Below are 18,073 nucleotides of genomic sequence, written 5' to 3'. Positions count from 1 at the left end.
AGCTTTGGGAGAAGACTTTTCAACAACCAATTAGACCTTCCCGAGGATGATATTCTGCCACACTCCACCCTTAGATTTCCTCATTTTTTTGTTGGAGATGCAGCATTTCCCTTAAAAAGCTATATTATGCGACCATATCCAGGTTTGCATATACTTTACCTATTGAAATTTTATTCGTTTTTCTAAACATACATATACGCTTTTTAGGAATACGTTTGTCGCCTGACCGCGAACTTTTCAATAAGCGTCTTTCAAGAGCTCGGCGCGTTATAGAAAACGCGTTTGGAATTATGACAGCTCGCTGGAGAATTCTTCTGTCCCCATTGCAAATGCATCCAACGATTGCCGAGAGCATTGTCAAAGCAACAGTGCTATTACATAACTTTTTAAAAATGCACGATGGCGCTTATTGCCCACCAGAATTTGTCGACCAATAACAAGGAGACAATATTATCGGTGGTTTATGGCGTCAGGAAATTACAACGCCCCTTCGAGGAACTGGTCGATTAATGGCGAACAATGCCGCCAGAAGTGCTTTCAATTTGAGGGATCAGTTAAAAGACTACATAACCGCGCACCCTATTAATTAAATAATAATATTCTCTTTCATCAATTTGTTCTTAAACTATACTTTTAGATGTACCTATTTTTTCATAAATTCATTCTTTATTAATTAGTATTGGTTGCTATCCCAGAATCCATCGTAGTCTGATTTTTCGTGAAATCTACGAAAATGCGATCACTGGATCCGAATTAAAACGAAGGAGTGAATTAAAAGTATATGCTACGTTCGTAGCTAATCGAATTCAAGGATAGCATTTTCGTAGATTCCACGAAAAATCGGACTACGATGAATTCTGTGATAGCCATGATTAGCACATCATTTTTGTTTTGCTTTTTAAGCACATACAAAAACGATACAACAAGATACAGCCCGCGACAAAACGGTAGCACATCAAAATTTTGATCAGTTTTGACTATATATCTTTTCTTTCTTCATTATTTTTCTATAAAATTATAGCTCATTAGCTAAAAATCCAAATTTCACAAACTTTTCATACCAATTTCAATCATATTTATTAGAATTTCTAATCATTTTTAGTATGCTGTTTTATAACATATACAATTTTACAAATTTTTAAATTTAGATTTATATGGCTTTTGCTGGATAAAGAACTATAATTTAATAAAAAATAAATGAATGTTAAAGACAAAAGAAAAGTAGTAAAAACTGGTCAAAATATTGATGTGCTATCTTTTGTCGCGGGCTGTAGTAAACATTAATTTTTAAATTTTTAATATGTACCACTATTTTAATTCCGAAATTGGTTTTTAAATTAATCATACTCACTGTAAACACCATACATTTTAAATAAAATATTAGTATTATATTGTACATACGTGTGTATGTATAAACATTAACTTTTTATTTTATAATTACAAGGCACAACAAAAAACACCTAACTATAAATTATGAGGATTCAGTGCTCTATTTAAAAACATAAATTAGGAGGATTCAGTGCTCTATTTAAAAACATAAATTAAGAGGATTGAATCCCTTATTTAAAAAAGACTATTTCACTAAGTTGTACACCTGTGTTCACAAATATTGGAGTAGAATTCAAAATGAAATTTTGTGCAACCTAAGAATATTTATTTTTAATAATTTTCATTCAAATTCTAGTTTATAGTAGATTCGAAACTTGGATTTAAACGTATTCGGTTATAAATAAAAATATGATTTAAATGAAAATTATTAAAAATAAATATTCTTAGGTTGCACACAATTTCATTTTGAATTCTACTCCAATATTTGTGAACACAGGTGTAAATAAGTTACGATTACACAGGTACAAAAACAATTTCACAAAGTATTTTTTTGAACACAGGTGCAAATAAGTGTAAGGTACAAAAACAATTTCAGAAAGTTATCAATTACGGATTCGCAAACAGCACAATAGTAACAATTAACTGCAACCCGAAAGCTTTAATAATAGCTAAAAAAATTCAGTTTTCTAAGGTTCTAGAAAGCTATTTATTAAAGCACCGGCTCACAAAAAAAAAATTAAACACAATTGTAATTGAATACGTAGTTTAATATTTCCATTTTCAATGTATCTTGTATCTGTTCTGAATGCTTTAATAAGTAACTATCCAGAACCTTATAGAACTCGTAATTGCGGCTTTTATCAAAGCTTTCGGATTCAGATTGCCTTTCTACGAATTTATTCACTACATCACATAGTGACCCAAATCTCTCATTTGCCTTGTCTTCCATTCGGGCCGGTTTTTTTTTTTTATGGAGCTAGCGTCAATAGAGGCTCTTGGAGAACTAATTTCTTCGCAATTCTCCACCTCTGAGTCCTGTATGTTGCTGTTAATTGTATCCCCATCCGTTTGGGAGAAATCCAGGCTCGAAAATGTTCTGCAAGTAAACAAGAAAAATGTTATTAATACATATTATATATTTATGTCATCGAAAAACTAAACTGGCAACCAAAAGAGCGTGGTGTGTTTTTTTTTTAATATTTGCAATGTTTTTCAAGTTAAAATGGTTATTTCCTTATAAAAATATGGTTCATGTTTTAATCAAAACCACATAAGTCAGACTTTCATACCTTATACAGAACTTATATATACACTTATACACAAACTTATACTTATATACTTATATACAAAAAACACCATGCACTCACTTTAGATTGCCAGTGCAAACGGCACAATCATTTCAGTTAACTATTTTTAATTGAGTACACCGTCACTGCATGTTTCATTGATAAACTTACCTTCGAGGAGCAACATGATCTTTTAAAAAACTCATTGCCTCCATGTGCGACCATGTTGGCATTTCCTCAGCAGCAGCCCCCGACCGCCCTTTTAATGCAGCAGTCTCCCGGACGAAGCGGTCCCTCAGAGACTTCCACCTCGTTTGACAATGCTTTTCTGTCGGAGGAATTTGATTTAAAATTTAAATACAACTTTTAATATATATATGCATACGTACCAGATACGCCCACCAGCTGTGCCACCTTCTCCCAAGCCTTTTCCTTTAAAAATTTGTTTCGGAAAAGGTTGGAGCTTTTATCGTAGAGGCAGGGGTGCGCACTGACAGCTTCTATTAATTTATCTTCCATTTTACCTGCAAATAAAACAATAATACATACATATTTATATCGTTTGTTTGTTTATAAGTGTAATAAACAAGTTTTTACATAAATTAAATGTTTACTCACGTTTTTAAGTGAAAATTCAGTCAATTTAATTTGTTCGCCGCGTCCTTCTCAAATTTTCATTAAATTTATATCCATCAGCTGATTGACAACGCGCGCAAAAAGATGAAAGATGCCCATCTTTTTGCGTGCGATAACTTTGGCGTTGGCGTTGCCGTTGATATGTGGACATGTTCATATAATTGTGCGTATTCATAGTCAGCTGTTAATCAACGCCAACGCCAAAGTTCTATGTGGACGGGCCTTAAAGAACTGACATTTTCATTATTCTGCAAAACCCTCTATCAGCAAATTTTTCTATATAAATAGTTATAATTCGAATTGCAATAACCTCTATCTGATCTTTAAACTAAAATTAAATGAATTAAAAGTAAAAACTAGTTTTAGTATATTACGTGAATATTTAAGACATGCGTGTGTACTTAAAATTATTAACACTTTTAAAAACAGCTGCCAAAACAGTTTTTTTGCTCTCCTGAAAAATTGAGTTTTTGCAGATAGAGGGTATTGAATATAAGCCCTCGATATATTAATAAGAAGTATACGTATATTCGAAGTTTTTTTCTCAAAGAACGGTTTGTGTAGAAACAATTACATATGTAACTGTAACAGTTTGAAAAACAGTTTAGATGTATACATAACCAAAAATAATAAAAAAATGTATATACATATATAGAGAGAAATAATATAAAAAAATTCATACGGGATTGTGCTGTTATGATGCCACTTTAAACCGTTTGAAAAAGAGATTTATATAAAATCACAAATTTCACAAATATGACGCCACATTAAGTTTGGAAAATAAACTTATACAAAAACAAACAAAACAAAAAAATTCATTGTGGATTCTGCAGCTATAACACCACTCTCAACAGTTAAAAATAAAACAAAAACAAACAATCGTTTAAACATTAAATAAAACAAAATCAAGAAAATAGTCCAAGAAATTTACAATAAAAATATATAACCAAATAAAGAGAAATAATCAACATATTACATATTTACTTATATACCTACTTATGTATATGTACATACATATATATATGTATAAGTACATAAAAGAGTTAATAACAATATAAATAAGAAATATTTGAACAAATTGTGAGTGAGAAAATAAGGAATTACAACAATATTAGTAACCAAGGTATATTCAACAAGGTAGAAGTGACAACTCAGTCGAGCTCTCTCATAGCTGACTGTAATGTCAAAAAATGTAAACAAAGAAATTCACCCTTTGTTATGCATGTACCAAATTTTATCATTAGTGTTCGCGGAGCATTTGCCCTGAAGGAAACATTGGTCCAGAAAAATATATTCGTAGATATAGTAGTTTTGTATCTAATGTATGTAATGTATAAGGCATGAGTTTTGATCTAAAATTGGTTACAATGTCACGCAGTAGCGCATAACGGGTACAATTAACGATTTACTGATATGTAGGCACTTAGTCATCGAATTTTCATGTGCGTCGTTGGCATCCACAGAGAGTATCTGCTTAGAAAATCTTAGAGCCCCGGTTCGAGTCGCATCTGGCAAAAGTTTTATTTTATTTATTTTTTTATATCTAAAATTGGTTACAATGTAATGCAGAAGCGGACAATTGGTCCGAGCCTAGGACATTCAATGTTAAATGTAAATAGAATTTTACATGTGCTTGGACCAAACTTTGGACTACTTACAATCACTTGTACTATAGTTTGTGGTGTGCTCTAAGTCTATTTCAATATCCTAAAGGGTGCTTATATAGTATGTTAGTGTACTCGTGGATCCGGTCGTGCTTGTTTATGCCACACTTGCTCAGTTTGGGTATGTGCATCAACAGCTAACTTCGTCCCCACAGACACCTCAGGTACGGCCGAATCTTGGGATAATTGAAGCATTGGGGAATCGCAAGGTAGAGGTACTATGCCTGGGAACAAACGAGAGCGCTTAGAAACACTCAGTTGCAATGGGCAACAAATATAAAGTCACTGGCCCTAAAACGGATCTCGCACACACACGAAGAGTATTCCAATGAAACACCGCAGCTATTTGCCCACCTTTTTCGCTTCACTTGACAATAAAGTTTGTTGTCCTGGCTCTTGTCACACACAGCACTCCGCTCGTAAATCCTATTCATTTTATTGTGTATTTAAAATCAGTAGCACAGCTCACAATTGAAATTTTAAATTAAAAAATTAGAATTTTTAATTGTATAGGGTTAAGAGTTGAAATTTCAGTCGCAGTTCAAAAGAGAGAAATGTCGAAATCACTTCTACCTTGTTATGCCTTGTTAGTAACCAAAGCAACATCAAGATATATGTGAGAAGAAAATTAGAGTAACAGTGTTAACAACAAAAATACAATATGAGGTTGCGAAATGGTGTATAAAGAGCGGTAGCGATATAAACAAAAAGAAGTCTGAGGTTACAAAAAAATAAATTGCCATATAAATAGTGAAAAGAAAGAAATAAATCAAACACAAAAACATGACAAAATCTACTCATGTATATACATACATATCCATTAGCGAGAATAGAAAATTATGGAGTAGAAAACGAAATAAAAATTAAAGAATGAGTAAAGGAAAAGAGGAAGTGATAATGTTTAATGGAAATACCAAATGGAGATTGATAAGTGAAAAGAAGATAGAAGAAGAAATCAATAACATTTAAGAAGCAGCAAAGAAAGAAAGTAAATGAAAAACAGACAAATTTTGTTTGATAGGAATAGACAATTTACGAAAATGGAGGAAGTAGAAGCGCTTAAACAAAAAAAATTTCAGTTCGAGGAAATGCTGCAACAACAACAAGCATTTACTCTCCAACAACAAGCCTTGGTGATGCAGCAGCAGCACAATCAACAACAGCAACTAGCAACAAGCCAGTCTCTGCAGTTAAGCCCAAAAGACGTTTTATATCAATTTCGACATATACGTCCTTTGGATGAGAGCCAGTATGTCGGATCTTTTATCAGGTCAGTGGAAAAAACTTTCGAACTTTGTCAGGGTAATGCTCAGCTAAGAGAATTCGGACTTCAGATAATAAGAAATGAAAAAATTATGGGAAACGCTGGCAAAAGCATTCAGGAGTTGGGAGAAGATGCTGACTGGGGACAAATAAAAATAAACTTAAGACAATATTTTAGACCCCGTCAGACTTATGGCGAAATATTTAATTATTGTAGAAATGTTAAGGTGTCTTTAAGAGAACTTTTTTGCATTTTTGAAAAAGCTAAATTTGATTTAAATGAACTATATGAATTTGATGGTAGGCTTTCTTCATTGTACTCTCCTGTTAATATAAATAGAGATCTAGTAGATATATTGTTAGAAAAAATAGATGGCCCGATACGAGCTCATATTTCAACAAATAGTACGTTAAATGAAGTTATTTTCAGATACTCGAATTTGAAACTTCTTGATGATTTTAGATGTATAGATTTTAGGCATAGAAGACAGTCAAATAAATTAAAATCCAATGATAATAACTACAAAATCAATGCACAAAATAATACTAATAACAAAAATAAAATAAATTTTTCAAAAAACAATAATAAAACAGAAACACGGAATACTCTCCTTGAAAATAACAAATATTATAATGGACAGTGATTGTTTAAAAAATTACCAGCCATCTTCACGATTAAATGCAAGCAATTATAATGATAATTATCAATCAAATAATAGATATAGTTAATCAGCTCAGTCCCGAAATACACATAAAACAAATAAGCCAGTCTATCTTGATAATACAGTTGAACCCATGGATATAACTAATGTTGAGCAGACGGAAAATTTTCCCGAAGATTCGGTTACCAGCGATTTCCGGTGATAACAATTACTATTCAAAATGAAAGAATTAACTGTTTAATAGACACTGGTTCCACAACTAGTTTAATTGGGACGAGTACTTTAAATCATTTTTCTGTTGAAAATCTTGAAAAGGCACTATACTTTAGAACTATTAATGGAATTAATCAAATAACAAGTAAAATAGTTACCCCATTTCCTAAAGAATTTAAATCTTTCGGCACAATATCTTGGAAAGTTGGTTATTTAAAAAATGAAATTTATAATGCGATTATTGGACAAAATATTTTAAGACCTTTTAAAGCGAAAATAGATTTTGAAAATGACTGTCTTGTAATTAATGGCAACAAATTATTTTTCCATCAATACCCCTTTGATATTCACCACATTCACACATTAAAACCAGTTCCCGCTAATGTCGTCCAAAAATTAAATTTAGAACGTCTAAACACTGAAGAACGTAATAATGTTAATTATTCTTAGCTTATGAAGATTTGTTTTATAAAGAGAGTGAAACGCTTACGGCTACTCATAATAATCAACATGAAATCGTAACTACAACAAATAACCCAATTTATTCAAAAATCTATCGCTATCCTAAAGTACATGAGCAAGAGATAAACCGACAAATAAAAGAAATGTTACAGCAAAATATTATAACGCCACCTTGTTCTCCCTATAACAGTCCATTGTGGATTGGTCCTAAAAAAACAGACAAAACAGGAACAAAACAATGGCGTGTAGTGATAGATTATAGAAAACTCAATGAAAATACGATTTCAGACAAATTCCCAATTCCTAATATCGACGGGATATTAGACAAATTGGGCAGAGCAATGTATTTTACCACACTGGACCTTGCAAAAGGTTTTCATCAGATTATGGTGAAGCCAGAGGTTCGTAGAAAAACTGCTTTTTCAACCCCACATGGACACTTTGAGTTTGTGAGGATGCCATTTCGCCTCAAAAACGAACCGTCCACTTTCCAAAGCCTTATGAACTCTGTGCTTCAAAAATACATAAATAAAGTGTGTGTTGTCTATCTTGACGATATTTTAGTTTTTAGTACCTCTTTAGAGAAACATTTGGTGAATTTAAAGCAAATTTTTGAAGCTTTGCAAAAAGCTGGCCTTAAAATACAAGTTAATAAATGCAGCTTTTTATCTAAAGAAACTGAATACTTGGGTCATATTCTAACCCCTGAAGGAGTCAAGCCTAATAGAAGTAAGGTTGATGTAATCCAAAAGTTGAAATTACCAACAACAGAGAAACAGATAAGATCTTTTTTAGGGATGACGGGATACTACCGTAAATTTATAAAGGATGACGCTAAAGTGTCATCCTATGATATATTATTTAAAAAAAGATAGAATGATTAATACAAGTGACCCTAATTATATCTCAGCATTTGAGAAACTTAAGTCACTAATAACTGATCATCCTATTCTACGATATCCCAATTTCAACAAGAGGTTTAAACTAACTACTGATGCGAGCAACTTCGCCTTAGGGGCGGCTGTATTGTCTCAAGATGGTCACCTTGTATGCTTCGCTTCCAGGACATTGAACGACCATGAAAAGAACTATGCTACCGTCGAGAAAGAGCTTTTGGCCATTGTTTGGGCCGTTCATTATTTTAGGCCATATCTGTACGGTACAGAATTCGATTTACATACCGATCACCAACCACTTAAGTGGTTGCAAGCGAAATATCATGGCAAACATATTAATCCTCGCCTACAACGTTGGCTTGTACAGTTAGGGGAATACGAAGCCAAAATTGATTATATCCAGGGAAAAGACAATAAAATTGCCGATTGTCTTAGCAGAATAAACTCTTACACAAATGAAATTAATGCATTAGAAAATCAAGACGACAATATCTCGACCATGACTACTATACATTCCCAGCAAGAAGATTTCAATGACCATTTTCCAATCCTGGATACCATCGTAAATCGATTTAAATCGCAAATAATTATTGTTGAAAGAAAACAAACGGAAAAAGAAATGGTACTAGGAAACCATAGGGTATATATCGAAGAAAATTATATCCCTGGTAATATTTCTGACATAATAAGAAGGCATATTAAACCCGGTAAAACAGCAATATATTCAAAACTCAAGGATTCACTTTATAACATTGTTCAAAACACTTTAATAGAGTTATTTCAAAACAGTAAAAATATTAAATTCATAAAGTGTTCTTACTTAGCAAAAGATTTAAAGAACGAAGAAGAGGCAATAAAGCAAGTTTCACTTTTTCATACTAAAGAATCTGGTCATTCAGGTATAATACCCAATTATCAACAGTTAAAGCGAAAAATTTATTATCCTAACCTTAAATATGTAATTAATAAAGTAGTTAATAATTGCAATATTTGTAATGCTGCAAAGTATGATAGAAATCCTATTAAAAATATGTTTTTGATAACAGATACTCCGTCTGATACGAGAGAAATAGTTCACATAGATACTTATGTAAATTCTAAGCATTCATTTATAATTTTTCTGGATAAGTTTTCAAAACACGCCGGGTTTTTCTACTAGGAAGACCGAAATAATAAAACATTAATTGAAAAAATTAGATTATATATTGCACTATTTGGTAAAATGCAAAAGACGAGTTCAACTCTGTCAACGTAAAACAGTTTTGTCGGGAAGACGATATAAATTTCCACTTTTTAAAACCAAATAGCCATACAGACAAATCCGACGTAGAAAGACTTAATAATACAATAACTGAAAGAATAAGAGCCCTAAACATAGAAAATAATATACCAATTAAAGATCAGATTAATAAGGCTATAGAATTGTACAATAATACTTTCCATTCAACCATTGAGGAAACTCCATACAACGTCCATAATAATATTATAGATAAGAAAATACTAAGAGAATTGAAACAAAAAAATATATTTATTTATTTTATTATTATTCAGTCTAAAAAGTTACAAACTTTATTACAGACTAGTTAAAAATAGAAAACAATTCGAGTTTAAATTTATATAAACTATTATTAAAATTAAGAACGCTGCTATATCGTTTTGTCTAGATGTATAGTTTTAACGATTGGTTCATTCATTGCATAATTTGTTTTACGAGTTACTTCGATAAATAATCTAGTATGCCGAAGATTACGCGGTGGAATATAGGGGATGAATAAATTAGACAAACAAGGCAAACAAGAGCGAGGAACAAGTTCTTCTCTCATACAAAGCCTGGAGGCCAAGTAATTTACGTCTGCTAATATATGATGGGAGGCCATGAGGCCAACGAAGCATTCGCAAAGCGATTTTAGTAAATATTTTCTGAACTCTCTCAATTTTACATGAGTGTACTTCATAGAATGGATTCGATATAAATGAGCTGTATTCGAGACGACTTCTTACCAAAGAAATGTAGAGTGATCTCAACGTCATTGGATCTTTAAAGTCTACGGAATTACGTCTAATAAAACCAATCATTGCAAACGATTTTGAAACAATAAAGTCAATGTGACTAGAGAAAGAGAGTTTGGAGTCAAATAATACACCCAGATCTTTAATCTCATAAGAACAGTTCAACGAGTGAGCATTTATTTTATAGTTGAAAATAGTGGCGCCAACCTTTTTTGAATAGGAAACAACACAACATTTGTTCGTATTTAAAAATAAGTTATTGTTATTGCACCATCCGGCAAAAGAATCAAGGTCAGATTGTAAGTTAATGCAGTCAAAACTATTACGTACTGTCAAAAACAGTTTCACATCATCTGCAAACATTAAGCATTTAGCGAATTTAAATTGTTGAGGCAGGTCATAAGTTAAGATAGGAAACAATAAAGGACCACAGTGAGTCCCTTGTGGAATTCCTGACCAAGCCTCGATAAGCAAAGATGATTTAACTCCTCCAATTGACACAAAAAGTTTCCTATTCGATAGAAGACTCGAGAAAAATTTCAACAGTTTTCCATTGATTCCATACAATTTCAATTTAGGTAACAGAATTGAGTGATCAACTTTGTCAAATGCTTTTGAGAAGTCGGTGTAAATGACGTCGAGTTGCGCATGAGTCTCAAAAGCATCGACAATTCGATGAGTGACTAAGGCTAAATTGGTGGAAGTAGACCTCCCGGGAAAAAATCCATGCTGACACTCAACGATAGCTTTGCTAATGTGATCAAAGAGCTTACGTTGAAGAATGTGATCAAATATCTTTGCCAGGGTGCTTTGCTTAACTATAGGTCTATAGTTGCAAATATCATTGCGGTCGCCAGACTTAAATATAGGATTTATTGAACATAGTTTCAACGAATCTAGGAAAGTCCCGCAGTTGAGACATTGTCGAAAGAGAAGTGCCAAAGGATCTGCAACGGTATCGGAACAAATTTTGAAAAATAACGGACAAAGACCCTCANCATTCAACCAAATCTCAGTTAAAGCTAATATATCATATTCATGTGAAACAACACTACGATAAAATTTAGAGGATTTTGTACGCGTACCACTTACATTCTGATAATAAAACGTATAAGTTCTACTTAATTCATTAATATTCTTAGAAGTATATAATAAGTCTTCGACTGTAGGGACCTTAGTCTTTTCGGCCGTTGAAGAAAACAGAGAGGGCGCACCGTCACGTTCCGAATATTCATTCGAATTTTCAAATGCTAGGTTTTGGCCGACTGGATTGGTTTCCGTTGAAAAAAACGAAATGGGCGTACAGTGACCTTAGCGGGCCAAATTTCAGGCCTGAGCAGTTTACCGAATACATCTTCAGGAACACCCAGTTTAAAGTTAACNATACATCTTCAGGAACACCCAATTTAAAGTTAACCTTCTTTAAAGTATTGGTTTCGACGTCCTTCTTAACCAGACTGAAGCAGGACATGAGATCTTTACTGATTCCCGAATGCTTTTCCACATATTGGAGGATGTCACTAGGACTGGCATTTGGCTGAAAAGAAGCTAAATGTAGCCACTTTAGTTGTGCAGCAACAGCAACGTTAAGTTCGATGTTGTTGTTGGATCCGATAACATGCAATTTATTTTTTTTGCTACGTCGCTTATCAGATACCTCTATCCAGTCGCGAGTAAATGCGTCAAGATTTATAACTGCTGTTTCAGTAGTTACATGATTTTTGGCAAACCCTAACTCAGCTGTGCTACTCTCACATGAAGATGTATTAGAAGATGTGTTAGTAACCCCATTCGCGACGTCAAGCGCTTTCGTACTAGCAGACATATGGGCGAGCGAATCCGAGGAAGCATTGGAAACATAAACATTGACACTAGGTGCAGCGACTGAGGCATAAGTCGACGGCTTCTTACTGACTGCATTTGAGACCTCAACATCAGCAGCAGCAGGGGAAGCAGCAGGCAGCGGGTAATCAGAGGTAGCCGGAATGATAGAAACAGAAGAAGACGATAGAGATGAATGTGGTTGATTAGCTATAGCAGCGACGACGTCATTAGCATCAGCATTACCGACGGTCAAACCCGCGTCAGTGACAAAGGGTTCAGCTGATTTATGTTTGTTATTATTTAATAACATAAATTGGCACGTACAGCGGCGAAGCTCTTTCACTTCGGCTGTGAGCGAAGCAAGCGTATTAGCAATGTTTTCATCATATTGTTTCTGCAAAGATGTTAGACCAGGGGTCGAATCGTGACAGACGTGAACGAATCGGCAACCGTACGAACACAAATTACGTGATCGTTTAATCGAATGAACAATATCGGATGATAACAATCGAAGGCGAACGAATCGTTATTGTTTATTTGGTTATCGATTATTTTTCACTTCTTCTTCCTTTTTTTAAGTCACAATAGACATTGAAGTGTCAAAATAAGTGAAAAGTAAATAAAGAAAAGCGGCAAAACTAAAATGGATCCGAGCCTTTTATTTTATTTAAGCTCTAGCGAAATCGAAAATGACGAAAGAGTTGAGCGTAAGCAACTTCGGGACATAAGGAATCCATTGGCTTTATCCAACAACGCGTAAGTAATTGATACATAGGAAATAAATTACCTTCTCTACTCCTATACTTGCAGATTCATCAAAAGATTTCGGTTAAGCAAGGAGGCATTCCAGTATGTTTTATCGAAAATAAACACAAACTTCGTTAACACAAAAGCCGTTCCTGCTGTTTTGCAATTGGCTGCAAGCCCCTCGCTCCTTGCAAGTGGTAGCTATCAGCACACAGTTGGTAGCGATTACCTCATAGGTATGTGCCAGAGCACGGTATTAAAATTGACGTCCAACGTCTTAAAAGAAATGGAAAGCAAATTGTGTCCGGAATGTATAAGTTCCAGCCCAACGAATCTTCAAGATGTAAGGAGTGGTTTGCAGAAAAATATAAAATACCTGGAGGTAAGAAGAGGCGTTCTAATGAAATGCGTAGTGAATCCAAAGATTTTCTCTTTAGTGGAGCGGCTGCAGCTGAGGGCGTTATTGCATTTCCGTATGATGGAACCGACTGATTACCCTCTACGCATACTTCCAGTCCTACTGCTTCCACAAGGAACTCCTCAGCTGGAGTTAAAACCTTTTCCTGAAAAGGTCCACCACCTGTCCGCCATGAGTTCCTTCTGCGTAGAGTTTTATTTATAGTAGTTGGTCCTAAAATAAGAAAAATACCTATAAACTTGTATATGTTTGCACAAATTTTATAATTACTTACATTTTTCAAAAAATTGTATCAAATTTTGCGCGTGTACGTTCGTCAAATATTAATCGAATGACGGTTCGAACGAACGAGTACGTTCACTCGCTCGTTCACGCCTGTCATAATACCGAATTACGATATGAGAAGTTCGTTCACGTCTGTCACAATCCGATTTTGTCATTTTTGCGTGACGAGTTGCTCGTTCACGACTGTTACGATTCGAGCCCTGGGCTCAGACAGACGTGAACGAACTTCATACGTACGCGCGCAAAATTTGATAAAATTTTTTGAAAAATGTAAGTAATTATAAAATTTGTGCAAACATATAAAAGTTCATAGCTATTTTTCTTATTTTAGGACCAACTACAATAAATTATACTCTACGCAGAAGGAACTCATGGCGGAGTTCATGGCCGAGCACCCTGACTTGGCAAAGAATTTACTCCCAAACTGCTCGCAGGGAAAAGCAACGGCCAACCGTTTGTGGGAAAACCTCACCAAACAATTACATGTGGTGGACCTTTTCAGGAGTCATGGGCTGCACATCTATATTGACAATTTATGGCAAGAATCTTGCAAGTGTGGTCAGAAATCTGGCAAAAGGAATATTAGCAATAACATGTTAAAATGAAAGAAGAGAAACTTACTAGCATAACGTTAAGACTATGGTAACCTTTCCTGTTGAAGTACATGTGCTCGTCTCTAATTGGCTTTTGTAATCCAATGTGTGTTCCGTCTACGCATCCAGCCACTGAAAGGAAAAACATTGGATTCACTACACATTTCATTAGAACGCCTCTTTTTACCTCCAGGTATTTTATATTTTTCCGCAAACTGCTCCTTACATCTTGAAGATTCGTTGGGCTGGAACTTTATAAATTCCGGACACAATTTGCTTTCTATTTCTTTTAAGACGTTGGACGTCAATTTTGATACCGCGCTCTGGCACATACCTATCAGGCAATCGCTACCAACTGTTTGCTGATAGCTACCACTTGCAAGGAGCGAGAGGCTTGCAGCCAATTGCAAAGCAGCAGGAGCGGCTTTTGTGTCATCGCAGTTTATGTTTGTTTTCGATAAAACATACTTGCTTAACCGAAATCTTTTGATGAATCTGCAAGTATAGGAGTAGAGAAGGTAATTTATTTCCTATGTATAATTACTTACGCGTTGTCGGATAATGCCAATGGATTGTTTCTGCCCCGAAGTTGCTTACGCACAACTCTTTCGTCATTTTCGCTTTTCTTTATTTACTTTTCACTTATTTTGACACTTCAATGTCTATTGTGACTGAAAAAAGGAAGAAGAAGAGGAAAAAATAATCGATAACCAAATAAACAATAACGATTCGTTCGCCTTCGATTGTTATCATCACGTCTCGTTCACGTCTGTCACGATTCGACTCCAGATTGTAGTTTCTCAGTAGTTTCTATTAAACGACAATTGTCAGCTTGAACAGCATGAAGCATAGTAAGAGAACGAGCTTGTTCTGACTTAATAACGTCCCAGACCGACAAGCGGTTACGGTGCCATACAAGGAGCAGAAGATATTTCGAAGAATGTTTCAACTATGCTGCTCTAACATCTGTAAACTTCTTTTTTGTTTCTTTCTTGTTTTTTTTTCTTTGAAAATAGCGTCTTAAAGTTCGAGACGGATTAATGGGAAAATCTTAGATCTAAATTTAAGGTTGATTTAAGAAACAAAATAAAAAGGTGCGGATCGAATCTTCTGGTTCGGCGTCAGTGTACGCAGGCCCAGGTAGTTTACCGGATACGACTCCCTTGAATCGCCAAGGAAATTACTCGTTCTTGAGGGGCTTGCCTTTAGTGGAATAAACTCAGGCATATTACTGGTACCATGCGCGCCTTCCAATGTTTATAAAGGTCGTCGGAAGTAACCTTCTTCGTGCTGAAAATTCGGTCTTTCGTGAACCAAAAGGCAATAAGATTATAACATGTCTTAGCCTACCTTTGGTATTCATCCGTGTTCAATTTTGGAATTGCACGCTTAGGCTACTCAATAACTCTGAATCTCCGATTGATATTAAAAATTTCACTTAACAAGTTTTAATCTTGAAACCTTCTAATCACTTGGAAGTAAAACTTTATTCACTTTTTGGAATAGTTTTCGTGCTGGCTGATCAAAGTCAAATGGCAGAGACCAGAAAGTGAAAATGCTGACGAGGTATGCCAGTTCCCGTTTTGCCCTTGAACATTAGCAATTTTATGCACAACGGTTACGCCTAGACTATGTACTAGTATGAATAGACCATGTACTAGTATGAAAAGACTATGTACTAGTATTTAGTGAGGATTTAATGCAAGCTGCTTAGGTGCACTGGCATGGGCGACTTAAATTGTTCTCTTCTAACATTTACCTAGTATTACGGTTATACATATCGTCGTTTAAAGTACAAAGCCGCGTATCAACAAAATGTAAAACTACGTATCAAGATAATGCAAAACCGCGTATGTGAAGTTGCATAAACTACTTTCTAGAGAGTAAAAACCCTCTATTTTCAAAATGGTTTTCTTTTTTATAAAGCAATCGCATTTCTGGCTAGTATATTTCAGGACGAATGGATAAGGATTGAGCCAAGAGCTTGTGTGAACAAATCCAATTTTTGGCAGCAAATTACAGTATGACGATACGCGGTTTTGTACTTTAAACGGCGATATGTACCCTATTAATGCGCTGGAGTCTCGCCTGGCATGCATCGGCCGGTTGCAGCTCCCACGAACCTGTTCTTCATGTAGTCACGTCATCCATCGCCTGATCACACCTATGTGCATACAAGCTTAGCAGCGTGATAGTGTTATGCGGGAGTTGCTGATATCGTCTCATTATCACTGGGCGTAATACATAGCCCTGCTCGTAGTTCGAGACTCGAACCTCCCAGTGGTATAACTTCTTAGTGCCTTACCCTCAAAAAACCGGACTCGAGTTATGGGCGGTCATACGTACGCACCAAATTTTTAATTTTAAAATTAAATGGCATAGGGTGATTTATTTAATATTTAACAGTTTTTTAGATAGGTGACAACCTTGTCTCAAAATTTGGTATGGAGCTATCTCATACACGTTTAATTTTTTATTCGGATTGTTATATTGTATAAGTAAACATGTTTTTTAAATACATACCCTTTTCGTAGTTTTTTTTTTGAAAGGTGTAAACCCTATTAAAATTTTTTTCTATATTAATATGGTTTATACATTATCGGAAAAATGGCATTATTGCGGTTCATTTTTATTACATTTTTTCAGATTTTTCAGATATTTTTCCGTTTTTCCAATTTTTTCTTTAGATACCTTCTATAGACAGAAAAAAACAAAACGAAATAAAACGGAAGCAAATTTGTTGAGCCGTTCTTGAGTTATGCGTTAACACACGAATAGGAATTAATTTGTATACATAAACATTTGTTTTAATGGTGGCATCCCTCCTTCTTCTTTATTGGCGCTGTAACCGCCTGAGCGATTTTGGCCGAGTCCAAAACAGCACGCCAGTCATTTCTCTTCTGTGCCAACTGACGCCAATTGGAAATGCCAAGTGAAGCCAAGTCCTTCTCCACCTGGTCTCTCTAACGCAGAGGAGTCCTTCCTCTGTTACCAGCATTGCGGTCGACGTTGAATACTTTCAGAGCTGGAGCGTTTCTGTCCATTCGAACGACATGGCCAAGCCAGCGGAGCCGCTGAATTTTAACTCGCTGCACTATGTCTATATCGTTGTACAGCTCATACAGCTCATCGTTAAATCGTCGGCGGTAGGGCTGGTAACTTCATCCGGATTTTTCAACTATCCGGTTAACCGAATATCCGGATACCTAAATGAAAAATCCGGTTACTCTGGAGGCTAAGATAATATTTGGCTATTTGAGTATTCGGATTTTTCGTTATTCAAACAATATTTTCATTTCCCAATACCAGGCGCTCATAAATGTGTAGTAACAAGTTTTCTATTGCTACGCACAAAATTGTATATATAAATTTTTCAGTTTCCAAAATTCCACTTTGGAGTTTCAAAGGCTTTTACAAACGAATTAGAAAGTTCAACAAACAAATGTATGCGTATAGAAAACTTGCTACTTCATATGCATGAGCGCCTGGTATTGGGAAATTAAAGTATAGTTTCGTGAAAATGAAAAAAAAAGTAAAATTGACCGCGAGAGTTTTTTCATGGCTTTGAAATATCCTGGGCGGAATAATGAAAGCTGTTACGATTCTTTTGGTTGTTGTTGTTGTTGTAGCGGCTACTAAGCCCCGTTCGGGTAGGTTCATCCGTCAACGTTGTCGTCAATTTCATCTAGGGGGAGGCCCAGGAAGTGTGCGACTTCCACAGGGGCTGTCCATAGGGACAGGGGCGTCAGCTGAATGGGGTGCCGTGAGTCATGTGGCGACTCTCC

At 35.1% G+C, this 18,073-nt stretch overlaps 2 protein-coding genes across 4 annotated transcripts in view; one reads left to right on the top strand and one right to left on the bottom strand.

Moving 5' to 3' along the window:
- LOC108358413 (uncharacterized) overlaps window positions 1-18,073 on the top strand; it is a 247,418-nt gene that overhangs the window by 10,896 nt on the left and 218,449 nt on the right. The window lies entirely within an intron of this gene.
- On the bottom strand, window positions 1,401-3,438 carry LOC108358414 (transcription factor Adf-1-like). The gene is made up of 4 exons (XM_017609740.1): window positions 3,234-3,438; window positions 3,005-3,139; window positions 2,787-2,943; window positions 1,401-2,425 (listed from the first exon to the last, which is right to left on the bottom strand). The coding sequence occupies exons 2-4, from the start codon at window positions 3,132-3,134 to the stop codon at window positions 2,233-2,235; spliced, it is 480 nt and encodes a 159-aa protein (XP_017465229.1). The 5' UTR covers window positions 3,135-3,139; window positions 3,234-3,438; the 3' UTR covers window positions 1,401-2,232.

The sequence above is a fragment of the Rhagoletis zephyria genome, unplaced genomic scaffold, assembly GCF_001687245.7.
Source record: "Rhagoletis zephyria isolate East Lansing unplaced genomic scaffold, Rhagoletis_zephyria_1.1 Rzeph_scaffold_00250, whole genome shotgun sequence".
Lineage (NCBI taxonomy): Eukaryota > Metazoa > Arthropoda > Insecta > Diptera > Tephritidae > Rhagoletis > Rhagoletis zephyria.
This window is presented reverse-complemented; position numbering and strand designations above follow the sequence as displayed.

Coding starts and splice junctions, on each gene's coding strand:
- LOC108358414 (XM_017609740.1), bottom strand. CDS start 3,134: ATGGAAGATAAATTAATAGAAGCTGTCAGTGCGCACCCCTGCCTCTAC. Junction 2,944..3,004: donor ACAGCTGGTGGGCGTATCTG/GTACGTATGCAT, acceptor TTCCTCCGACAG/AAAAGCATTGTCAAACGAGG. Junction 2,426..2,786: donor GATCATGTTGCTCCTCGAAG/GTAAGTTTATCA, acceptor GTTTACTTGCAG/AACATTTTCGAGCCTGGATT.